The 26,855-nt window shown below is 37.9% G+C and overlaps 1 protein-coding gene across 1 annotated transcript; it reads left to right on the top strand.

The window, feature by feature from the left end:
* The first annotated feature begins 991 nt into the window (after positions 1–991).
* On the top strand, positions 992–15,795 carry FAM204A (family with sequence similarity 204 member A). Its single transcript, XM_026050510.1, has 7 exons — positions 992–1,339; positions 2,174–2,264; positions 2,785–2,818; positions 3,063–3,171; positions 4,366–4,455; positions 14,909–15,015; positions 15,388–15,795. The coding sequence occupies exons 1-7, from the start codon at positions 1,082–1,084 to the stop codon at positions 15,437–15,439; spliced, it is 741 nt and encodes a 246-aa protein (XP_025906295.1). The 5' UTR covers positions 992–1,081; the 3' UTR covers positions 15,440–15,795.
* The last annotated feature ends 11,060 nt before the right edge of the window (positions 15,796–26,855 follow it).

The raw sequence follows: 26,855 nt of genomic DNA, 5'->3' as shown, positions 1-26,855 counted from the left end.
AGCATCCTCGGAGCACCCTAATGAACAGTCCAGCTTGGCATCTACAAGCTGCTCCACAACCTGCAGCATCCGGGGCGAAGCTCATCAAGGATTTCTCTTTTACCACATCAATGCAAGACATTTGGGATAGTGGTTTTTTTTTTCTTTTTTCTTTCCCTATCCTTGAGTGAAGCCACAGGCCCTAACCAGTTAGTCCCAGCATAAACATTTTTTATCGTGTTTCTGTGGGTTTGTTCCTCTGAACGGCTGCCACTGCCCTACTGCAGCGTGGCAACCAGGTCTGCCGCTCCCACAGGGACCTGCTGTTATGACTACACATTTTGGGGTGCTCGCGGCCGCTCAGGAGCTCGTGCGGCAGCACTCGCGGGCCCGGAGCGGGCACCCGGCCCGGCAGCGGCCGCTTCGAGGCCGCTTTGCAGGCCGCGGGTCCCGCCGCAGGCCCCGGCCCCGCGCACGGAGCCGGTAGGCCCAGCCGGTTGCCATGGCGACCCGGCAGGCMGGGCCCGAGGCAGCAAAGCTCCTGCTGATTGGCTGCGGGGCGGGGCCCAATCGGCGGGCGGCATGTTGCGGCGTGCGGAGATGGCGGTGAGGTAAACATGGCTGGTGGCGGCGCGGCTCGGGTGCTCGGGGGTGTCGCGGGTCGCCCAGGTGGCCGTGGCCGGCGCTAGTCTCGCTCGTGGCGGTCGGTGCTGGTCCCGATGGTTTCCCCGGTGTCCCGCTGCCCGGARCGGGCTCCGGCCTCTCCCGGGGCTCGCGGCGCTCGGGCGAGCGGAGGCGGCTGCGCCGTCCCGGGGAGCCGCGGCGCGGCAGGGTGAGTGCCGAGGCGTTTACCTGGGTTAACTTTAGTCCGTTCGCTTCGGTCCTCTGCTGCTTAAATAGTGCTGGGAGCTTTTTAACGAGCTTATCTAACGACTCTCACGGTAGTAGTGTTCTCAGGAGAAATTAAGGTGTTTATGATAGTGTGTTCTCTTGTTTTTCAATTTYCTGCAGGCTGACAATRTTCCCATCTGAAGATGGGTAGCGCRTTAGTCTGGTGTCGTTGTGATGATGTGGAGTGACCTGATCTTATYTCCACTGGAAGATGTGGAGTGGGCTGTTGCCCCCAGGGCTGAATGAGAGTGACGTTGACCTAAGTTCTGATGATGGGGATGCTTTGGATWCTGCGATATCCTGCTCACCAGAAGATACTAAAGAAGATATTAAAMCAGTTCAGCTTCCTGGGTTCCAGGAGAGCGAAGCTGAAAGTAGTACTGTCAGTAACCCCCCTTTGGTAATGGGGACAGATGGAGAAAATGACRGTCAAACATGCCCTGCTGGAGTTCCTTTAAACATGTGGAATGTGGGTAACATTATGTGTTTGTAAATGTCCAGGTGTAAATGCAGTCTACTTAAAGCTGCATTGCTGATAGTGAAAACAACTCATGTTGAGTGTTTTGATGTTTTGTGTGTTGTTGTTGTGCACTGGTGCCATAGTAAAAGCGCAGCAAGGAAGTGTGTAGATTATGCAGTTGCACTAAGATTTCTGTCCATGGYAGAATATGGACTCTGAGCCTTATTAATGTAAAAGACAGAAATTTGTAGCTGTGTATAGCAGCCACTCGATTGATGGTTGTGATCTGCAAAGTAGAGATGTGCTCTCCTGATTCTGTAAGGAGTAGTTACAGCCATTCAGATTCACAGTTGCTTATGCTCTTGTTGCATGTAGAAACTGAGAAAATTAAAAAAAAAAAAAAAAAAAGCCTAAATTTCAAGCTTTTGAATCCAAATAAGAAATTGGCAAAAACTGGGCACTCTTCCCTGTCCTTATGTGTCGCCTGCTGTACTGTTGGTCTGCTTGTATGCTAAACGGCTATTGATGCTGAATGCTCAGGAAGTGTGCAGCTGACTCCTGAGGCATTCAGCAAGGTGCTGAATGCCTTAGGAGTGTGCAGCTACTGGGACTCTGTTACCGTGTAAAGAGGGCTGAAAGCCAGAGAGGTCAGGGGATATAAAGATGAGAGCCAGTTGCAGTTTGCCATCAGAGCCAGGTAACTTGGGGCATAATTTTACTGTAATAGGTATAGGAAAGTATCAYGGATAAAGGAGCTGTTAGGACAGAATTTCTCAGCACGTCATGATTTAAAAAAAAAAAAAGAAAAAAACCTTTGCATCTTTTCATCTCTTCATATTGTAGAAATTTTTGGAGCTTCAGAAGAGAAAACGTGAAATGAAAACTCAACCAGATCGGGCAAACAGAGGCCAAAAAAGAAAGCGCCGCAGAAAAGGTGGTTCATTTAATTACAGAACTTATTTTCTCAAAATTGTATTAATATGAATAAATTGCAAATGAGATGTGCTGGAGGTTGTTTGTTTGTTTTGTTTTATTTCCGTCTCCAAGAACTGTAGTGTAATGTCTGAGTAGATGTTGTCTCAGTGCTCTTAACTAGTGCTTTGTTTTTATAGTCGATTACCAACTAAGTAACCTTCTTATGTGCCTTTTAAAAAGGAGATAGTATTCTTAAATGTTATTAGTCCTTATTTATAATGACTAACTATATTTCAGTCACTCTAGAAAACAGACTTTTGTATCTTCCAATTACAGGTTTTCTTCATGGATAGTGTAGACTTTTCACAGGAAAAAAACTTAATGGAGTTGTTTAGATACACATGGTTTCTGGCAATAAATCCTAGTATGTTAATCTTTCTAAGAGAATGTCACCAATTAGAATTCTGTTAACTTCATTGGATGCTGTAAGGTGCTGCTGTGTGACATCTTTTTTTTTGTTGTTGTTGTTTTTATTACAGAAAAACTGAAAAAGAACAATGAAGTGACTGAGAGGTAAAAATAGATTGGTGTGATTATCTGAGATCTGCTTTTAAATATAAGGCTTATAAATATAAGGGGAAATTGTGGAGAGGTGAAGTAATTGATTTCATTTCTATAAAAATGAGTGGATGAAAAGAGCATGTCTGCTTAATGGACAGTTTCTTTTAGTGTGGAAGAGAATATTACAAGCAGTGGAAAGCAAACTTGTTATAATAAATTTTGTTCTTGTGTGGTTTTTTGTTTTTATTTTTTGTAGTCAAAGTAGTCAACAGTTGGCAAATGAAGAGCATTGGAAAGAGCTTACACAATACTTTGGAATCAATGACAGATTTGAAACACTTGCGAATAGCAGGGCTCCACAAAAGGTAATTGTGGATATAAAACCAATGTTGCCTTGTGCTCATAATTTAAAAAAGAAAAGTCACCTTAAATGAAAKAGCAGTAGAACTGAGACAGTTTAAAAGTACATAAGTGATTACATCTCTCTGAAGAATAATATGCATGGTATGTGTGACTGTTTCCTTTCTGTTTTTTATTATAACATCATGAGAAATTCTTTGCATACTTAACTACTGGTGTGTGTGTGCTCAGTCTGTTCACAAGTATTGTATAGCTAGCCATATTAAGAAAATTACACTCCAACAAGATAGACAAGTTAAACTTGTTATTCAGGCATTCTTAAAACATTGCTCGTTCTGTACCTCTTCCAGTGGAGGCCTTTGTAAATTTGATGTCAAATGTTTAGTTAGCATCATTTTCCCTTTATGTTCTGTGTTTTGTTTTCTTCCAGTTTTCTTTAAACTACCCTGAATTTGTCTGGAATAAGGTCCAAATATGCTTGAATGCATATGTTCTTCACCTAAATTAACAGATTGTATTGCTGGCCTGCTAAATCTTTTCAGGAAGAGACATCTGACAACTGGCTATTGCTTCAGAAACGTCCACTTAACAGTTCTGTTTAGTATTTATTTGCCGTTTACATATATTGTGAATTTGTTCTTTAAATAAGTTAGAAGTTATGTTGATCCTAAAGGTTAGCTCCTTGTTTTCAGAGGTCTAAATAATTGTGAGGCAATTCCATTGTTTCCAAATTTTAGCAGTCCCATGTAATTTTTGTTAGTACAGTAGAGTGGCACCGTGCCAGAATTCAGCTTTTAGAACTGTAACAATGTTGTGGTAATTGCCATTCTTCCTGTTACCTGACACCCATTTCACATTTTGCTTAGAAAGCTCCTCCAGGGATGGAATAGATAAACCAGATCTTCAATGAAATTTTATTGTGACAGGCATAAACTAGTCTGTGTAATCTTTTTTTTAACCTGTGGTATTATGCACATAAGGGGCAACTCATGCAATGATTTGACAGACAGCCTTTGAATGAAATCTTAATTATACTGCCCATTACAGTAGAGACAAAATTATTTGTTTTACAGAGGGATAACATGTTTATGGAATGTTCTAAAATAAAGAATTTTATGAAAGAAATACTACTTGAAAATGAGATACTTTGGAAGTATTATTTCTTGTATCCTAAAGACTCTTATTTTTGTTCTTTCTAGTCTGGCCTTGAACTTAGCATTGAGAAGTCTGTGGCGGAAGGTAACATTGATAAAGCAGAGGAGCTGAGTGATAGATTGGCCCTTCGGGAGGTAAGTGTCCTGTTAACAAAAGCTCTTAGAAAACACTTGGTTTTGTACATGCTGTTCTTTGCTTTCCCTCTCTGAAAAACATCTGTGACTTGAGAAGCCTGCAGAAAGGTAGGGATCTAACAAGTTCATGTCAAGACTTCTTGATAAAGCTTTAGAGTGGTATTTATAAAATGAATGAGTATTTCTTTTGCGCTGAAAAAATCATTTCTAGTTTAAATACAAGACTCCAAGTAAGTATAGGTGTGAAAACTAAATATTTTCATGAGACTGTCTTGTTAGCTAGTACATCTGAGTAGTTTTGTGAAGGTTATGTGGCTTTGCTGCCAAAGTTGGATCCTTTAAGCTTGGATCTGTATGCAGGGCTGAGCAAAGGGCTGAGCAAGCTTAAACTGGCAAGGAATCTGTCAGATGCTTGTCTGAATTGAGGTTTGGTATGAGAAATACAGTTTGGTTGGTGCCCATATGGTAGCTAGTGGCAGCAGTGGTCTGGCTCTGAAATCTGTGTAAGCTGTTGAGCTCCCATCGCTTTGTGCAGAGAAGGAAAATGTGAATCAACAAAATCAAGATAAAAGGAAGAGCTAGAATACTTTTGAATTCAGATAAGTTTTTTTTAAGGTGTGCGTGTGTGTATATTATTATGTGTAAAATATATAAAACATGCTAGAAGGCTAGATGAATGGAAAAACTGTCCGCTTAAAATTCTTAATTTCTACATGGTTTTTGCTTTCAGTTATCTGTCCTCCATGCTTTTCTATCTACACAGAGATAACTACGATTTTACACTTGCAGTATATACAGTGACGTTGAAAGGTGCTAAAAGGGTAAATAAAAAGTCTGAGTACTTCTCATTTTGATAAAATTCATTTTGATACATTTATCATTTTGATGCAAATGTAAAAATGTTTAGCTACAGTAAAGTGAAGCTGTAATTGATTTGATGTAAGATTACACATTTAAACCTATTTTAATACTTTTAAGATTATTTTAAAGACAAATGGCAAAAAWTAATTTTCTTGGTTTTATTAATATTGCCTGTAAAGCTCACCATTCCTGAAGGTTATTCCTGCACATTCATTAGAAACACCCGGACCTGGCTAGTCACTCAGGATAGTTGCAAATTTCTGGACTCCATTTTCCATGTTTTCATTGGTAAAGCCTCATTGCACATAAATGACAGTTCATGACTGAAAGTAGAATTAAAGTAGAATTAATGTGCCCTTTAAGTCTGCCTGTCGTCTTATAATGATACTGTTATATTACCTTTTATGTATAGATACTAAAACATTCTTACTATTCTCCTTCACAAATGGATCATACCATCTATTCTAAGTGGTTAGTGTATCATAATCAATAAAACATACTGAGGTTCCAGTGCAAATTGTTTGACTATAAAACAAATTAATGTAAGAAGTTCTAAGGTTTTGTAATATTTATGATAAACTACTATCTGATTTTGGTAGCCATGGAATTGTACAGCATCTAACATATCCCAGGTGCTACAACAATATATACAACAATATATTTTTTATTTGTGGAACATTAGCTCCAAATTGTTGACTTTCAAATATTAACATGTTGTAATTCTGAARACAAAATGCTTGGAGCGCTATTAGTATTCACAGCCTTGACTTGGTTTTGGTTAAGTGGGTTTATCTGAATAAATAGCATGTTGAGAAAAGGAAAACTCAAATGACTCATGAGGAGCTCTGTGAACACAGAATCCCAGTGAATTCACTGGGGCTCTCCTATTGTGGAGATCTGCAGCATTAACCCCCTGCAAGATTGTTTTTCTTCTTTGTGGTTTTGAAGAGTCTGTATTTTTTAATGGATCTTTTAATTTACTTCTATTGTAAGGAAAAATCTTACAATGAGTAATTCTGAGTGAAGAGCGGTAGAAAAGGTTTCAATTATGGGACAGGCTGGTTTAAAACAACATTGTTTGTATATAAGCACAATTAATAAAATGCTGTCTTCACAGCTTGATATGGCATTGATTAAAAACGTGACCTTTCCTGTGTTTGCAGTGTAAAGAAATGTGACTTTTCATTTTATATAATACTTGGAAATTAATTAGTTTATGAAGCGTTTGGTTTCATTGTGTCTCTTTCGAAGCCTGATACTGTCACACTCAGAAGTGAATTGTGCTCTGACTGCATTGAAGTACGAAGCTTACGAAATCCTGATAAATAACCGGATGAATTGGTATTCTTTTATCTGGGCCGCATCTTTCTATGTATATTTTCATTTTTCTTGAGCCATGTTGCAGGGTTAGGGAGGATAAGAGAAATGAGCTGCCTTCTGTTTGGGGTACAGCGCCCTTGCTGCCGTATGAAAAACATTCAGTGGGKAGGTGTTCTTTTTTAGCAATCAGGTGTATGGGTTTTTAATCGGCACCATTTTCTTTTGCGAGAAGCAGTGACTGGAACCTGCTGATAAAGCTTTTGCTTTGAGGCACAGATCCCAGAGTTCTTAAAGCCGTTTCCTGCTTTAATAAGTGAAACTAATTTTTGATGTATAACATTTATAAGCCTGTGAAACTGATAGGGCAGCTTCAGTATTTAGAAAAATGAGCCAAAAATAAACAGATGACTGAGAATAGGCAGTAAAACGTGTCCTAAAAAGCAAAGGAATGCCAAAATGATGCTGTCGCTGTGCTATCATTATGATACAGTGAGAGTGGTTTTAATCAGATTCCCTCAAAATCTGTGATGATTTAGGCAATATGCATAATCTAGCAGCTGTGAGTAGATTACTGAAATTTACATCCTTAAAACTTAAATGATACTGCTTTGAGATTTCCATGTGTTTTGGTTTACATGTGGCACTTGTTGCAGATCCTTTAAGGAGTATCTTGTTGCTATCTARCTGTAAGTGACACTTTGGGGTATGTACTGCTTGTTAAATGCTTTCAGAAATACGTATTGCAGCTTAAGTATTCTTATTCCTGAAGCATTCTTGGTTTTAGATTGAGAGTTAGAAGTTGCAACAAACAAATCCAAGTTCTGTATGGAGACATTCTAGTATTGTGTCTAATTCAAGGTCATTTAGAAATTTCTAGAAGTTCCTGTTAGACAAATGCTGAATTTTGAAACTGGGTTTGCATAGATCCCTGCAGTTCAGATCTCTTAATTCCCCTGGGCTTCCTGAATTTAGCTGATCTTCAGGCACTTTATGCAAGCTTCTGTGTTTGCAAGTGACTGTGTGAATTCATAGACAGCTCTTGAGATTTGGTTTATAAATGTATTGGCCCATTATTATTTGCAAATAATGTTAAATTATTTGCATGTATGCAATGACATTCAGTTTAATCTCTTTGCAAATCTCAACTACTACGCCTTGTTGCCACCCTAGTTTAGGAATAGAAAAGTTACTGCAGTTTGAGAGGTGTCAGGCTGGACACCTTTAGCTGTAGAATCCTTCACCATCCCTGCAACGTATCCTCTTCAGGGAGTTCTGGTGGTCCTGAAATTCTTGATTGTTTTATTCATATATGAGTGAAATTCTTCCAGAGATTATGGGCATGTCTGCATTATTGTATGAAACTTAGTCTGTGAGTAACTGCTTTTTGAGCCAGATTGCTTCTGGGACCTGGGACAGGTCTTCTGCTTCAGGGACAGAGGTGGTCAACCTCTGAGACAGAGTGTGGGCTGCGTGTACAACCAACCCGGTTATGTGAGCAGCACCCTTCTTGTTGAGCACCAGTCTCGTACAAATGGGCCATACTCATTAACTTCCCCTCAATGTGCTTAATCTATTTCTGTACTAACCACAGCAGCGTTGCTATAGTGTTGAGTAATATGCACAGTTAACATATGGTGTATTATTGTAAAGCAGCATGGTAACACTTGAAGGCTGTTGGTGTTGACAATGTGCTTCGTGCTGTAAAGCTGTTCCAAAGCATAGAAAGGCATACCTAAAACTATAGTTTTAGTACTGTGTATATGATAACTTGTTTAACTTGAGAGATGTCTAGACAAGTGTTAATATACATGTAGGAGTTATCCACACAGCCCCGAACCTTTTAGAATGTTGTTGTTATTATAATGTATACAGCTAAGTGGCATTTAAAATGTAGATACTTAAAAATGTTTTTCTTCGTGATAGTCTAAAGTAGGCTAGATCTTGGAAAGTTAGAGCCCTGTTGGCTCTCCACAATAGGAAGTGTGTATCTTCCTTTTGAGGAAGGATGACACTTTGAGGTACCACGTTTTTTGTGTGTCTTTGGAAGCAGAATGAGAATTTCTCTGTGGCTCTGGTGTCCAGAGAACTCATTTGGTTTAACTGTATTTGCTCATGGGTGTGTGGTGGGTTTGTTTTGTTCTGTTAGTGCTTGGCAGTTAGGTGCCACACTGTCTGAGAATGTATTAGCCCGAGGACTGAAACCTGAACACAAATTCTTGACTATATTAGACTTACCTGTCAGAAGAAACTTCTAGAATACTGTGTAAATCAGCAATTTAGCATACTGAACTAGTCGTCAGTCTCCAAATAGCTGGGCWTTTTGACAGCCCTGTTCCTGAATGCTTGGCTTTTAGTGGTTTCTGGCATTTTGGTGAAAGACTTAAACAGCTGTAATTTACAACGAACTGTGGTACTGTAATCAAGTATAAAAGAAATACCTCTATTACAATCAGACAAATTAATTAGCTGCTCAATCAGATATCATTCTCATGTTACAGCAATCAGTCTTGTTRTTGTCTTCAGAATTTGTGTTGCAATAGTCTTGTCCACTTCCTAAGATCAACTGGGTAATCACCCTTTGTAAGTAAATTCTAGTCAGCTAATTTAGAATGGGAAGTACATGAGCCAAGTTCTGCTTCTGTTGAGAGTTCTCCATCATAACCATTGAGAGCCATTACATGAACTGCTATTTTCCTTATAAACATCTAAAATCTGAAAACGATCATCTGGTCATACATTCATTTATGTTAAAATCATGCAGGTTATGATGTTTGGTGGAGTGCCTGTCCTTCTGTCTGCATAATAATGTCACCTAAAAATTCTGTATAACACTTGGAATTTATCGTAATGGTTTTGCATACCTGAGGAGACTGATGTAATTCTATACAGAATACAACCAAGCACCAATTAACTCGGAACACCTGCCCGTTGAAGGACCTGTTTTTAAAACATACAAATCTGTATAATACTCTACATATATGATGGATTTCTTTCTAATAGGTAGTAGAGGTATTTCCAAATCTCTGTCCTCAGTGAGGTTGTTTTCTTTTAACCTTTGGAACGTGGCAGGGTTATCACCTAGAATTACATTCTTATGCTCCCCTAATTATGTATATCTTTTCCTTAACAAACCTTAAAAAAAGATTTCAGATGTTACAAGTCTAATTAAAGAGACAGACAAAGCACAGTTTATACTGTAGATTTTTTCTGCAGTTCAATTAATCAGCATGTTTTCTCTTTTAATTAAAACCATTTTAGTAAATTAAAGCCCACAGCAAAACACATATATAATTTGTTTGTAATTAGCTCTTAATTGGTGGTAGTTGAAGCTTAGCACCCTTGGTTTCTTTCTTCATGATTGCCATTTTATTAGCAGCCAGTCATTAATTAATCTTTTTTTCTAATTAGCTTATAAAACTGTTGATGGCACATTATTGTAAATGTGATTTTAAGTTCAAAGCTTGTTAATAAGCTTTCTTACTTAGAAGAACAGAGATAAAGAAATTGCTGAAAACAGTACTACAGTTCTTTTTTTAAAACTGCCTTTCTTATAAGGCAGCTGTGTAAAGCATCTAACAGCTTATAGTTAATTTTTTAATGCTGTGTTTTCTCATGAATGGGAGAAGTTGCTTGCATTTAAATGTTTAAATCTAGAGAAGAGCTTAAATGTGAGAACGTTTTCCTGTCCTTGCTCCATTACTGTGTCATCTAAATATAATTTGGTGTTGTAATACACAGCATAAAAATACAACAAAGGTATTACAAACTATTTTACAGGGGAAGTTGAGCACATCATTGAAAGGGGACAATTTTCACTGCAAAATCCACTCKGTATTCTTGTTTGCTTTATATATTTTATATACGTCAGCAATGGATAACATTCCATAACATAAAAGGAGAAAATCGTTGCTAAAGGCAAGCTTGAAATAACTAGATTCATACTTGATGAGAAACTGTAACACTATATTATAAGGCTGTTTGGCTTCTCTGATATGACCATAGGATATTTCAGGACCTGTTTGAATATAGATGTTTTGTTAGAGCTTCTGTGGGTTTTGCATTTTATATGTCACACTTAAATATTTCTGGAGCAATTCTTGGATCTGTTGGATTTGTATCATCAATGTGGGTATTTCACAATGTGATTTTTTTTAATGAAAAATCTTTTGGTTTATATTTTTTTTCAAGTTAAATATGTCAAGAATTTCAAGTTTTCTCAAAGTTACAGTGGATTCTGTTGCAACTTAATAAAATGTTTACTCTTCTGCTTGAACTTTACATACTATTCCAACTTCAGCCATTTCTTCACTTGTTTTAAAAGTGTTTTATGATGCTGTGCAAGAAACACTAGAAAGGGATAGCTGACAAGGAAAAAATTAAAAATTGGATAAAAAGTAAATGAATAATGTCATATTACTAAAAAGATGAGAGGCTAATTTGTGCCGACTTTTTGCTAATTTTGTTCAAGCCTCAAAATGAGGAGCTGTCACCCGTTCTGTGTAGCACTGATGACAGTGCCAATGATCCATGAAATAAGCTGCCGCTGGCTTTGTTCTGATAAGAATGAACAAATCTGCACAATGTACGGCTCCCAGAATCTCATTTTCATACTTGCATGCAGGCTAAAAGAAATAAGCTGTTTGCAGGCTTGATTAATCAGACATTTGAGGGTTTTTTGTCTCTTTGATCTCTTTCGTCTCCTAGGTAACTTGCTTGACATTAATGTTGAGCTTGAGTAAAGACAATCAGGAATTGTAGACCAAACTGATATAAAAATTAAAGACCTTAACACTTTAAGTACTCCAGTAATGGTTCCGCTTTACTTCAGAAAACATCTGTTTTCATTTAATTAAAGAACAAAAGAGAGTGGCATAAATATTTTTCAGAGAAACCTGTTATTCCATAAAAAGTTAAAGTATGATAATTGGTATTTTTAAATAAATGCCTTGAAACTGTTCTTAAAGAGAGAGAGAGGGGAAAAAAAAGCTTTGGAAATTTGTTACAAGGTAACAATTTCAGATGAGAAATTTTATGAAATATAACGGGAGAAGAAATTTCCATTTATGTTACATTAACATCTATAGTAAGATATTTGACATGATTATTGGTGAATTTCAAAAGGGGAGGCTTTTTTGCCCTGTAGAAACTGTTTTTTTTCTTTTTTTAAAGTTTGTCATAAATATATATATATTTATATACTGTGTTACAAGGATGAACTATTATATCAGTTTTACTGCCCAATATGATTTACACACTTTAAACCTGTAAAATTGAAAGGAATTTAAAAAAAAAATGTCGCAGTGCGTTTGCTTGAGGTTATGCAGACGCTTTTACAAATCTTCCAAGTGGCTGTAAAGATGAATGCCTCAAGGGTCTAGCCAGGGCCCTGCTTTTCCAACCAGCTAAAGCCCTTATCTTAAATCCAAGCAAAGTACCATTAATCTTTTTGAAAGACCTTTTATGGCTTTTAATATATCCCAAATTAGAACATTTTACACCCTTGGTTCCTGAAATATGGTGATAAAAAGCCTTTAGAGCTTAATTTTCCTTACTGCGTGCTCTGACCAATTTGCAGTTCTTTGTGATAATGTTTAGACACCTTAATTAAAATGCAGCAAAATATTGGATGTTCTATATGGAAAATGCTGATACTTTGACTACACAAGAAATTGTTGTATATATTTTTTATTCATGTTTTTGCACTTCTTTTAACGTTATATTTTATTGAGTTATCTGATGACCTGAAAYGTGGGGGGATTTTTGTTGTTTTATTAACTGAAAGGCCCATTGCCCAAGCTTTGGGGGATTTCTTTTGGGAGGGGAAGTGAAGATGTATGTCTTGGTGTGGGAGCAGGTGGTGTTTAATATGGCTAAAATTTATCTGTGCCTTTCTGTGTGACACATTTGTTTTCATGTCTTGCAAATGTTTCTTTATGTAGCCTAGAAATGATAACACTAGTGCTGCAGAATGTGTCTCCTTTTCCTTCCGCATTTACTACAGAGAATCTCCTTATCCCATTTTTCCATACCTTTCAAGATGGAAGAATTCATTCTGCTTTCCAAGAAATAAAAATCAAAAGATTTTTTTTTGCACTTGTATAGGCCTCAGTTGCATGCAATTTTATATGTATAAATCTTTAATATATTTARAGAGATAAAATAATGCCTTATATGATAAGAGTTAATTTTGGAGTGTATTAGATGATATTCAGAAATGATGCAATTCAGAAATAATATTTAAAAGCATATTTTTCCTGATTGAATACATTGTCCTGTCATCAAATTACTGTGTCTTTTGATCTAGTCAGTAACCCAGTCTTAGATAACAATTTATTTAAAAATTTAAGTTGAGCTTTCTTAGGTGTTTTTGTAGTGCAAGTGTGTCACACACAACTAGCAGCTACTCTTAARTTGGTCAGTGGCTTCCAGAGCGTGACATTCTCTTATTTACATTGTCACTTAATGTCTGAATGTCAAGTCTTAAATACTGCTTTTGAATTACTAATAATATTAAATGCTGCTCCTGCTCAGAGAGGGGGGAAAAAAAAAATCAAAAATTTTAAATGTGTGATCGCATGATCTAGTTGCACATCAAGATAATTCCATAGGTGTGTCTTTGTGAGCCAAAAATACATGCAAAAAATAGGTAAAATAGTTATTTAGCTTTAGTCATCTCACRTAATTCCTTGAATATTATGCATGATCTTAACTGTTTGTTGCTCCAATGTTTAGGATCTCAAAACMTAGACTGTTAGGATGCTTAGTGCTCTACTCAGCCTTGTGCAGAGTAGTTTCTTGGCTTGTAAGAGAATGGTGTGATCAGCAAGACAGATGTATTTATTATATATTTTTTTCCCCCGTGTCTTTCATCTTAAACTATTAATCAGGACTTCAGCCTGAAGCTTTTCTAGGTGGGAGAATTCTGAGGATGGGTGTGCTGGCACACACTCAACAACTATAACTGCAAATGCATTCTTGAGTCATAGAGTCATAGAATGGCTCAGGTAGGAAGAGACCTTTAGAGATCATCCAGTCCAACCTCCCTGCACACGCAGGGTCACCTAGAGCACATGGCACAGGCTGCRTCCAAGCAGGTTTTGAAGATCTCCAGAGAAGGAGACTCCACARCCTCTCTGGGCAGCCTGTTCCAGGGCTCTGCCAYCCTCACTATCAAGAAATTTTTCCTTAAGTTCATGTGGAACTTTTGGTGCTTCAGTTTGTAGCTGTTCCCTCCTGTCCTGTCAGTGGCCAACACTGAAAAGAGGTCACCCCATCCTCCTGACTCCCTCCCGTGTCTCATCTTATTTGGACAATGCATCTTTCAGCATAAATGCAGATATATAGATGCAGCAGATTGACATATATTAGTATGAAGCAGAGAATTTTTACCAAAATTTTCAAGGTTTCTATCACTTGGTCTTCCTGTGCCTCTTCTTTGATCCTCTAAAGACTGTAAAATTTAGAAATATGATAGCTGATTTCAGTAGGCTTTGGTTTAGGTAGAAAGAAAACCTGTTTTGCCAGCATAACAGCTCAGAGCCGTTTTGCTTAAATTCTTTTCTTGCCTCTTGTCTTGGAGGAAAGTGGTAACTTTTGAAACCAAATTCTTCAGTAAGTTGTACTTTAGTTCCAAAAAATGTTAAGTGATTACAGTAATTGAAGAATATAACTAAAATGAGCAATGTTATGAATGTTATCTGAAGAAAATATTTGGTCAAAGTTCACTATGTCATCTTCCCTCATTTTTTTCTCTTTTGTTCTCTTTCCCTTGATGTATACTCATGTGGATTTAGCTTATGATGTAAATAAGTTTATGAAAGCAAAGTAGTATTCCCTTAAAGCCTGTTATGAAGCCAGATGGAGTCTAAGGACAGTGCTTCATTTAAAAAATGACTACAGGAACTCAAGGAAATGGAGTGATGGTAGCCTGGCACTATCATTTTAAAACAGCTGAGAGTCTGCAGAGGAAGGAAGGGTAAAGGAAGGAAGTGCAGAGTCACAGCTTTTGTCCTTTGGTTTTAGCTGTTTTTTTCTCTTTTTTTTTTTCTTTAAATTGAAAGATTTARTATGGAAAATGATCGCCTGCTTAGGATCCCACTCCTTGGTATATCTTGAGACATTCTTGTCCATCCAATCTTACACTACAACATCAGCCTAAGTACTAAAATATTTGATGGCTCTTGAGAATCAGTAGTAAACGAGTTCTTTCGTGGGGCTTATGTTTCACAATGTGACTTTATTTGTTCTTTTTTTTTTTTTTTTTGCCTCATAGCTTGGAGTGAAAATAGCCAAAGCTACTGCCTGTCGCAACTTTGTAAAGGCTAAACAAGAAGCAGAGGCTGCCCAAGAAGCTCGAAGGAAAAAGAAGCTTGCTTGGGGGTGAGCCATTTTGAGCATAGAACTAGGCATTTGTGATTTCATGGYGCTAAATGTATACAATGCAAATTCAGTTAACTCTTTCCTTAGCTGGAATGCACTTCTGCTAATTTTATTTGCTAGTTTTAGCTTGGGTTTCTTGTTTTGTTGTGGATTTGGTTTGTGCTGTTGAGGCTAAATAGGGAGGCTTTACCACAGTCTTGATCATGTTTACATTTGTCTTTTGTTTTGATCAGGCAATACCTGTTTTTTTAAAGCTGGGGGGGGTRGTGTTTTTCTGTTATTTCTTAATTGCTATCACAAAGTATGGTATGCCTGAATTCTTGAAATATTACACATTTGTGATCTTTAATGTGTTTTTGTGTTCCATTTCAGATTTGAAGCTAAGAAAAGGTGGGAAACAAAAAGCAACATGGGGTACATGTGACTCTTGTTTCCCTCAGGACTCATATGCCTGTTCTTATCTGAAGAATCTTTGTGGGTGACTTTTTCTTGCATTGAAATAAAAAAAAAATGCAGTTATTAAAAATGCATCAAATTCTTTGTGTTTCTTTTAATGCTGTTAGAATACAGGATCTTCAAGTCTCAATTGTGAGGTAGCAAATATCTAACAGTATCTAGGTAGTTAGATACTGTTGTTCTCCAAAATGTGAAAATGCAGGATAAATCATTGTAGATAACACCAAGTTGGAGTCTGACAGAGAATCCTTCAAAGATGTAATAAAATATTTGATTCAAATGTGTTCTTCTGTGTCAGGGTGTAATTACAATACAGTGGTATGTGGGTATAGGGAGAAGAATAAGTTGTTGCTTTATTTCCTTAAGTTATACAGACATACTGCAGTAAGTATTTTTATCTGCATTGAAGAGAATGCTCAAGGTTTCTATTTATATTAAATAAATAAATAAAGGCAGGGGGCAGAGCAAACCTACCCTCCCTGTTTAAAATTACTGTTATTTCTGTGTGTGGGTTTATTGCTTAGTAAACAGGGGAAAAAAAAGGGAAAAGAGGAAATGAACGTTTTCCACCAACTTTTGAAAATCTGGTACTATTCATCATGTCTTGGTACCTTAGTCTTCAAAATGGTCTAAACTTGTACTTTGTTTTTCTTTGCAAGAGCTCAGATGTCAAAATCCCAGTGTTTTTGAGGAGATTAAGTGTAGAAGTGCAGATATCAACTTTACAATGTAATAGATTTTAGATGCTTTATCAGCACTCAAGAGAATGCAGTTCTTTTATTCCAAGTCAAACGTTTTACATATTATGACTTGAATGTTTGTGTTCATCAATTCCTGTTACTTATAATCTTTCTTCAGATTTTTTCAGTGAACAGGAAGGATGCATTCAAAATTAATAACTGTTTTTTTTTCTTAAGGTCTTGCATATATGTTTAGTCCCCACGATGCTTGAAGTGAATTGGTAAATGTAAATGTCAGTTGTTAACGAAGATTAATATACTTCAGGCTGAAGGTATGGTATTAGTGTAATGGTGATTTACAATTCAAGTACTTTAGGCTAAAACAACTTGCCAACAAATAGCAATTTAAAGTTTTACAGCACCAATTCAGAGAGTTTAGGTTTGCAGTCTAACATATAGAATAGTGCATTTTTGTTCATTAGCCCTCAGGAAGTTTTTTTTTTTAACACAAAACCACATATTTCTTTCAGAAAGTTGAGTGTGCTATATGGTAATATGCAGTTAGCTGTAATTAGCCAAGATGACAGTTAAATACAGTTGCTACAGGTGTAAATCCGTGGCTAAACAGGTTTCTGCAGTGGAACAGCATAAATCTATTGGTTGTTTTTGTAGCTTTTACAAGATAAAAATAAATACACTGACTTGGAAGCAAACGGCATCTCTTAAAAATATTTATAAAATTGCATTTTTACCTTTTTTTTAAAATCAAAGGAGCTTGTACAATGGAACTTCATCTAGATCTCTGTGTTTAGTAACGATGGTTCGTTTAACTGGTTAGTGAAAGCAAATGTCATAGCAGTTCTTTAAAGATACCATTAAAACAGTTCCAGAGCAGCATATTAGTGCAAAATGCTTGTGTCCAAAGCTCAAGACTGCAGGCGCTCAGCACCATGGTGACTTTACTTATTTATGTTTAAACGTTTGGTAGATATTAGATGCAGTTGCCTCTTCTGCTCATATTCTGGTGAAAAGCCAAATGATGCTGATCACTTTGTGCTGAAAATATCAGCAATCATCCACTCAGTTATTTACAGGTAACTTGTATTTGACAAAAGTAGAGCAAATCTTCTGTTAATTACAAGTGAAATACAAATCTTCTTCTAATAAGAATGATGAATACAGAATGTGAGATATAAAGGAAAGACAACCCATTAAAAAAATTATCTGAACTTGCTTCTTTGTATTCACCTCAGCTGTGCATACCTACATGTAATACTTCTCACTTTCACTTAAAATAACTAATTAGTTTTATGGTAGGCCATTAATAATGTAATTATTTAGGAGGTGCAGAACACATTTGCTTTGGGTTGCTCGTGTGATGAATTAAATACCATGTTTCAAGCAGTTTGGTGAACCTGAAGTCTTCACTTAATGGCTGCTAATTCCCAGAGTTATACCATGTTCAAAAAACTATTTAAATCTAATTAACAGAGAAAATACAGAAAACCTAATACAGCCACATAGAGATCTGAATATATGGAGACAACTTATGCATGTAATATGTAATAAACATCCTTCTAAACTGTAGATCTGATTTGTACATGTTTTACACTGCTGCCATTTTTATTGCGTGCCTGTGCTCTGTTTTTTGGTCAGACTAGSTGAACTTCCTTGTAAGCTATTAAATAAGATAAAAGATTTTTAAAGTCATTTTTAGCTGATGCTTTCCCAATTCCTTGCTTTGGATAAGCAAAACCTCTTCATAATCAGCCTGACTAAATTTGAACTTTAAAAAGCATTTTTTCMAATATAAATGAAAAAAATCACTCCTGTCTTGTGGTTTGACTGAAATTAAGATTTTAGAAAAATGTACTTAATTTTTGTGCAATAGTTATAKSMAWRRWWAWTWWYYWTKSMTATATATTTGTTATCTCGGATTGGGTCAATAATRACAAATCCTTAAGCTTCTTCCTGCACTTGTAAGSCTTAAGTAACWTAAGTCTGTGCATGTTTTTACTTTTACCTCATTTTTTTTCCTCTCTTAGTTTCATATTTCTTCAAACTACCATGCAGTTCCCTTAGCTGCACTGGGTAGCAGTTTCAGAAAGTGTTGGCACCTTCCTAAGCCGCTGCTGTTAAGAGCAAAACTTGGTTTTGCAAAGGGAAATGTCCTCCCACAACTACCCGCTGCTCTTTGAGCTAGGGCTGTATCTCAGGCTCGATTGTAGCCAAGCCACGTGTGTAACTTGGCCAACAAGGCCTCTTGGCTCAGTTGGCCCTTCAACGTAGGCAGTGGGTTCATTTGCTTTTGGTTTTACGGTGGACTTGGGTGACAATGTGCAGCTCTCCAGGCCGTTTCACTGAGCAGTGCAGAGGTCCCTTCAGTACAAGCTTCTCGCTCAGGCAGATGTCACACCTTTTCATTTCTACCCCGTCTGGTGGTAGCCCAGACTGTTGTTCTTGCAAATCTATTGTGTTCCCAGGTCTAAAAACCTAAGAACAAAATTATTCTTGTAATTATTTATTAAAACTCCCCTGGAAAACACACTTGGTTTAAAGTTTGACAACAGCACACTAATACAATTGCCAGTGTTTCAAAATACTGCATTCCTGAGCTTCTAAACCAAAGAGTGGCTGCAGGGACAGTTTGACAGATAAAAACATATATATATATAGTTGTTACAGTTTTAATAGTTTTTTTGCCTGCAACCATAACCTGTATCATTATGTTTTTTTTAGTTTAATTCTGTTGGACAAGTTTCAAAGATAAATACGGTGTGTAATAAGCCTTAGCAACCTCTAATTTGTGAAGGAGTGTCTGTCCAGTTAATACTTGTTCATTGAAGCAAGAGGTTTTGAAATAGCTGAAGTACGAACTGTAATTACTGATGTCTGTTTCCTATTTACCTATGGGTTTTGGCATTTGATCCAAAAAAAAAAAAAAAGTATTGCTTAATCTCAGAGCTTTCCCCACCTTCAAAAATATTTACTTCATGAGAACTGTACAGTACTGAATTACTTCACCAAGACCAGAGTGCATTTTTTATTTGGCATTGATTATATGCAGTTAATTTGCCAGCAAATATTTTTCCTGGTGCTTCTGAATGCTGTTAATTCAGACATTCATGTGTGTATAATGCACCCTTACTGCAAGTTCAAAGCAATTAAAAAGCCATTAGATATACTGATACCCTGCACTGGAATCTGACAGCAGAGTGGCAAATAGTATCTGTTTCTGGCTTCTGTGTGTGCTCTTCATACCTATAAATGGAATGAAGAAAGTCTCAAAAGAGCAAATATTGGACAGGYGCCCAAATGTCATTGGAAGACATGGGATTTGGGCATCTTGTTGCCATCTGCCCTACAAAAGTAGTTAGAGACTGGGATTTTGAACTCTGATGTTCCTAAGCATCAGAATTGCTTGGGGAAGCCCTAATTTCATTTAAAAAATTGTTATATGTCACTTAGAAAGGGCCGTACTGTTCTGTGTCTGTCTCCAGCCCTGTGTATTCTACTGTGCAATCTTGCCTTTTCTGAGGAAACTGGACTGTAGAGACCTACATTGATTTTTTTCTTATTCTTTGCTTATAATCAGATCATCGATATATTTTCACACAAAAATTTTCAATTAAACATTTTTACAAGTGTGAGCACTCAGCTTAAAGCTGCACAGAGTTTGCATGTGGAGGGTTTTTTTTCTTGATTATGTGCATAAATATGATGGGCACTATCTGAGCTATTTGCAATGGAAGATGTTGGTTGAGCTCCAGTTCACGGAGAAGCATGTCAGTTATTGAATCATCATCTTAACTTAAACACCCGTTTCGTTTCTCTTGGAGGCTTTCCAGGTAGCCTGGCTGCTTGGCTTATAGGGCTGATGTCACTTCAGGTCAACATAAAGCAAACATAGATTGAAAAGAGCAGTTGTAGTCCCATGTTAGATGAATTGCTGAGGTCAGGAGGGGCCTCTTTAGATCCTTTGGTCCAATCCTCCTGCCCAAGCTGAGTCAGCAGGTTGCCCAGGACCATGTCCAGTCAAGTTTTGAACAGCTGGAGACTCCACAACCCCTCTGGACAACCTGTTGCAGTTTCAACCAACCTCACAGGATGGAAAATATTTTCGTAGCTTGTTCTATGCTCTTTTTACTGCAGCTGGATGGAGAGTCGTGTGATGTAAGAGAAAAGATAGAAGTTGAAGTAAGAATTCTTACTCAGATGAGAACCAGCTGTCTCCTATTCTATAGCAGAATAGGATGGTTTTCATTGATCCTTTTGGGTAACTTGAGATGACCATGATATATTTATTTGCTGTTTGATGTATATTGAAAAGAAATGAAATGCTGCCTGTAGGATCTCTTAGCTGGGAAATGTTCATGATTTTTTTTGAGGTTTTCTGTCTAGAGCATTGGTTGTTGACCTTATTGGGGCTTCCTTGATACTGAAATGCTGATTAGCCTCTACTAGGGGAGACTATTGATTCCCAGCTCGTAAGCCCCTCTGAATTTACCAAGGTGCTCAGTGAGTCTAGCAAAAGTCACCTGCTGGCATGGAGCCTCCTGCCTTATTTTGTGTCTTTGCAAGCAAAGGCCTGTTTTGAGAATTTGACTTTATAGTCAGGTTTTATACAAACCTTAAAGGGCTGTAGTGAACCATGAAGTTGCAGTGTTAGCATTCTTCTGTGAACTGCTATTTTCCTGCTATAGTGAGGGCAATTCATCTTTTTTAATATATTACTTCCTCTTCTAGAGTATTTGTAAGCTCTTCTACAATTTATTCTAAATACGTAAGAAGCTCTGCTAATGGTGTATAAGAAAGTCCTAAATAAATGCAAGTAAAACATTCTAGTATAAACTGGAGTACGGGAGCTGAAAACTGGGAGAGTCAGCCAGTCAGGTCCCAAACTTAAATATTTTTTCTTTCTTCATAGAAATACATTTGGGAAATGCCCTGCACTCTTACCATAGCAATGCTAACAGCCTTGCCTGTAGAAATACAGCTGTCACGGTTCTTTCTGYGAGGGTTATTTCCTTTGCTTCTCTTGCTATGGTTTTGGTTTGTTCTAACAAACRCTGGTTCAAAATAAGCCTTGCTTTAAGTTCCTGCTTTGTTTTTAAAGAACAGCTCACAGAAGGGATTTGGGTACATGTCATCAGACAACACGTTTTCCGAAGCTTCACGGGACTGCTGCTTTTTGTCATCTGCTTCTTGGCCTTTTTGGAAGTTCCCAGAGATTAGTCACTAGGGAATGTATTTTTTTTCCCCCCTCAGTCAAGAGGCCCTGTACCCTTTCTCCCAAACGGGATGCATTGGAACGAAGAGGGAGGATGAAATTTGTGAAAGCAAATGAGGCTGGGGCGAGGGCTGTGCTTGCTAGGGGGAATGCCTGTTAGCTTCTGTTTCAGTGCTGAGTGGAGCAGGGTGTAGGAATCTTTGAGCTCTGAAGGAAACCGTTGGGTGGAGAAAATGAAGTGGATACTACTGTGCTTGGTGCTGCTGAACCTAATTTAGCACTTAAACCCTGGCACGGTCTGTATAGAAACAGTTCTCCCACATGTTAGTTGCCTGACTCCATTCTTCAGCATTAATATTCATTGGCCTTGCACCTGCCAGAATTCTGGCAGATATTTACAGATCCTCAACATGTAATTCCCATTGGCTTTAATGGGCTCCATCAAAAGATCTGGGCCTTAGTTCAGAGAGTTTCTGGACTTTGCTTTTCCGTAAGCTTTTAAGTAAGGAGAAGTGGAGCTGGTTGTAGAGGAGTTTTTAACTAATAGCCACAAGAGAATGTTGAGAGGCGTCCAGACTTTGAACCTGATTGCTTTGATGTAAGGAAAAGTGAATAATGAAACTGGGAGGGAAAAAAATCYTAGAAAAGGAACTGAAAAAGCTGGACAAATGGAGACACGGTGAGGCAAATACTCATTTGGTGGGAACCCGTCCAGCTCCACTGCTGCTGGTGCTGAGGTAGTTTCTGTATAATGAAAAGCAGCTGCTTACTTTACACAAATTTAGAGCGTATCACTGGCTGATATTTAGGCACAGGGAGGTGCTAAACAACTTGCTCAAGGCCACTGGGGTGTTGTTTGTACTTCAGCWTAGGAGCTCTGCAAAATGCAACACAAGAACCATTTTAACAACAAAGACCTTCCCAGAGATGTTTTTTGTCTTGCTGAGTGAGAACATATCAAAGCRGGAGTCATGCTCGCATGAGAAAATCCAGGTGACTTCTGCCAGAGGTGAATCAACCCTTGGCACGGGGATCACTGTCACTGGCACGGCAGATAGACTGGTAAGAGGTGTGACTGTGCAAGGCAAATTTATAGTGCCACTTGCAAGTGCGTACACCTTTATTAACAGAGTCAAGTCCTGTGGTTTAGAAGGAGGAGTTCTTGGTTTAGACCAGCTGATCATCTCGTCAGCTCCTCTGCTCTAGCGGGTGTTCTGTAATCCGAAAAGTCTTTTGAAAATACCTGACTGTGGGCACACAACGTGGAGAATAAAGCTCGAGCATAACCTCTGCTTGCCGTGTCTGAGCTCCCTCTGGTGTAGGCAGAACAGGCACTGACTGCACAGATGTGGAAAATATGATTTGAGTGGCAATTTCCCCTCCCCGACGGCGTGCACAGCTCATACGTACGAACAGTGACGTGCAGGGCCCAATTATTAGGGTAAATACCCGATTCTTTTATTTTTTTCTGTAAGAGCACGGGCAGTTTAGGAGAGTTGGCTSAGTTCATGGAGAAAATGACTCACTGCCCCCCAAAAGGCATATAATTTATCTTTCCATATTATGTAGTAATTGCAAAAGTCATCCATTCTGATGACAGTGAGACTTGTATTATTTTCAGAGTGCTGATTTGCTAATGTTGCATATCCTAGGCCAAAGATTTTCAGCATACCAAGTTTGAACAGAAGCGACTTTACATATTGCCTGCTATTTCAGATTTAGCACGACCGCATTACAAAATGTTCATGTAATCCAATTGATGTTTACAGCGCTGCTCAGCAGTGTAATTAAACATAGAACTCCATTTCTGGGAAAAAAAAATGAGTGTAAGTGCTTAGATCACGTAGACACCATTAGAAATTATTCATCTACTATGGGAAAGTGGAAATAGCTCTGTTGGAAGGAAAAAAAAAAGGACTTCTAATATAAGTGGAGTTGCACACGTTTTCTCCAGGGGTGAGTTCAGCCCACTCTGCCTTTGTAGTCTGTGCTTGAAATTCTTCAAGATAGAGAAAATTTACCAAGCGTTTGCACGCACTAAGTGCCTGGTATAGATCAGAGACTTTATTTCTTCCCTTTTGCTAGCAGTACAATCATTTAAAATTAAAGAAAAAATAAAACAAAGTAATTAATCCTGTATGAATGTTCAAACATTCTGTCACTGAGAGTTATTTTCTCCCCCTAGACCTCGGACTTCCTCTGTGTCTGATCCAAGAACGGTAGTAAAAGTCCTTTCCAGGAAAATACAATTTTCAAGTACCCTGATTGTGCTATGATACTTGTTCTACCTGAATCTTTTTAGATAACAGGCATCATGCTGCATTTGGTTCCTTTATCTCTGATSGAAGAGCGCGGGAACATAGAAGTGGCAGTCAAGGAACATATTAAAGGTATAGACACAGTTTGTGATAGTAAGATCAAGCAAAACTCGTGGGAAGGAAAAGTTTCTTCATCTAGAAATTCAGTTATGCTTCTAATAAGATCTACTTTTACAAAGAAAAAAGGAATGATTTGGAAGAAAAAATCCTTTTTTTTTTTTTTTTTTTTTTTAAATTTTATTTTATTTCTCCTCTTCTTCTCCCCCCCAAAAAGCAAAGTCAGTCTGGTTTTGGTTTTGAGGTAGGGATTGGGACTTGAGATATTTTTCCATGTTTTTTTGCAGTCAGTCTGAGATCCGCCTGCCCACAGTCCAGACTGGCTAGGGAGCAGGGAGCTCCAGTCCAGGAATCCAGCTCTGTTAGTGCAGTGACCACCTTATTAAATCTTGTGTTTGCAAAAACACATATGGAAATTTAATTGTTTATACAAAGTGAAATTATGGAGGATCAGTCAGCTGCAGGATCCTTCGTAGCTCGGTGGCTGGATGTACTCTAGACACTACTCCAAACCAGCTCATGGAGAAATAATCAAATGCAAATCTTCCATTACTCTGATTGCTATTTTAATGATAAATCTAATGTCTTGTGAAAGACTGATTGCTCCTGTTAATTCAGTTAACATATGCAAGAAGTACCTCTCAAAAGGTCTGCAGTCATTTTAGGAGAGATGTGCATATAAAATGCTTCCAAATTGTATTAAAGGCTGAGTATCAATTTTGTCCGGGTTTGAAGAGAGGAGGACCAACAGGACAGTTATTTACAARAGCTATTGGATATGAAATCCCATTTGGAAATATCTGATCTCTTATGCTTGTGTAACCAAAGGTACTTGGTGTTTTAGGGTATTGAGGAAGCCTGTGGAATGACTTGTTTTTGTGGGAAAAAAGGAAAGCTGCTGCAATTTAGCTTTTCTGCCCCGCAGTGAGTGTTGTCCTTGCTGAAAAACTAAATATCCTACAGTTAATAGCAGGGGGGTTTAGAGCAAGGGTGAGTGGGGCATAGATGAAGCCAAGTTTTTGTCTCAGCTTAGCCTTGAAAACAGCTCTAGAATTAGAAATAGAGGCTGGGGGCACCACACTGGGGCAAGCACCAGCATGACTTACCTGCCTCCTCCTGCCCTGCTGGTGCTCGGCTATTGCAATTCTGCTGCAGTCATTCGGGCCACCTGAATTCATTGTCATAATCTGCAAACCGGAACTCATCAAAGCTTATTCAGTGGCCTTTTAATTCGTGTTAGATTAGCATTTTAAGATATGGGTAAATTCCCAAGTCTAGCCTTGTTTAAAGGTACATATTCAGTATAGTAGCCAGGAAATCGTGTATTCTCATGGACTTATTACCTAGTAATGTAATGCTGTGAGGGGCGGGAAAAGGCCGATAATACTTCCTGCAAATWTTAAATGGTATTTGTATAGCTACTGTCTATGAATTTAAACAGAGAGCCATCCCTCATGCCTTGCCATGAAACACAAATTTCTTTTGTGGCTTTCATAATTTCTTAAAGCTCTACATGTGGAGGGAGGAAAATCTAAACTGTTACTTAATTAAAAGGATGCTGTCTGATTAAATGCATTTTAAAAAAATAAACTTTTTTTTTTACGTGGTTTGTCGGTAACACCTAGGATTACTAAAAATGAAATATTTTTTAACATTTAATATGCTGTCACCATTTGTCAACTTGGTTCTTTTATTTGCTTTGGTTGGTGAAATTAAAACTGCCTCTTGTTTTTTGCTGTAGTCAGTGGCATTGTCTGAATCCTAATAAATAATCCAATATTGTAAAACTTGCAAATACCAGGATATCATGCTTACATCTAAACCCAAAAGAAAATGTATGGCTGTTTCTTTATTTAGTTAAAACATTTCTCTGAAGCTGGACATAATGTACTAACTGCTCTTTTAGTCGTGTTTGTATCACCATGGCACGTGCAATGTGGATGAAATCCTGGAAAATGTTTGGCAGTGTAGTATGGACCTTAACACCTTCCCCTCTTACTGCAGAGAAGATCCCAGTTCCACTCAGTGAGTTCCTGGCTGATGTCCTTACAGSCCTTTAAGTTTTAAATTAGGGGCCATATCAGTATTTTATTTTGTCTGGGTATCTCCTGGYAAGTGAAATACGAGCATTGCTGTGGAGCTGCTTTTCTAGGAGCTTCTCCAGAATCTTCAACTTTCTCCAGTGTCTGCACGGTCCATCCAGGATGGCTGACTAAAATACGACTGTGGTGGGTGCCAGACAGAGGTGCAGAGAAGACTGGATCTTGCAGCAGTGTCAGTTGTTCTGTTGTTGATTTTACTAACAACTTTAAAGAAGTTTTTACTTCTAACAGCAGTTCTGTTGTTGATTTTACTGAAATTGCAGAAAGAGGACAGACAAGGTGTATAGTACATGTTAACGTTATTAATAGTTGGAACTAATTCAGCAATCCTAGAACTCTTCAATATCTGAAAGGGCATTATTTACAAAATGGCCCTATCTAAGTATACCAGTGAAAGCGGGTTTCTAAGTTTCATATTAATGCATATTAGCATCCTCAGGAACTGATCTGATAATACTTATACATGGAGACTTAAGCTCCTTAAGCAATGTTCACACCTCCATGAAAAAACAATACAGCTAAGTTCTTCTTTTAAATAAACTTTCCAAGCAAGTCTATTAACAGTTATCTGCTATCTGCCACAAGGGGAAACATGTAGACAGTTCTGTAGTGTCTTATAAAGCTTGGGTTGCAGTGTATTAGGTAGTAAAATAAATGAGAAGTGAGAGTGCCTTTCACTGGATCTTCCTTTTCCACTGTATCACATGGGAATGTTTGAGTCCTAAAGAAACAATCTGCAGGCCCAAGAGATCTGTTCTTACGTTCTGAAAAAAAAAACCCTACTATGTAGAAAGTGCTTTAAAATGCTTTTGTGGTAAAGATTTACCATAGCCTAAAAATATAGAAACCTGCATTGGTGTCTTATGGTGCTTTTAACATGGGTATGGGCAAAAGGGGTGCTTGTAAAATCTGACTAGAGCTATCTGGAGATGTTCACAGGCTTCAGCAGCGAACAATAGCCTGTGGTTTGGCTCCTTCCAGAGTGTTGGGCAACAGG

This window comes from Nothoprocta perdicaria, unplaced genomic scaffold (genome assembly GCF_003342845.1).
Source record: "Nothoprocta perdicaria isolate Ctin4 unplaced genomic scaffold, notPer1 scaffold_7, whole genome shotgun sequence".
Taxonomy (NCBI): Eukaryota; Metazoa; Chordata; class Aves; order Tinamiformes; family Tinamidae; genus Nothoprocta; species Nothoprocta perdicaria.
The sequence above is the reverse complement of the archived record's forward strand: the minus strand, read 5'-3'. Positions and strand labels throughout refer to the sequence as shown.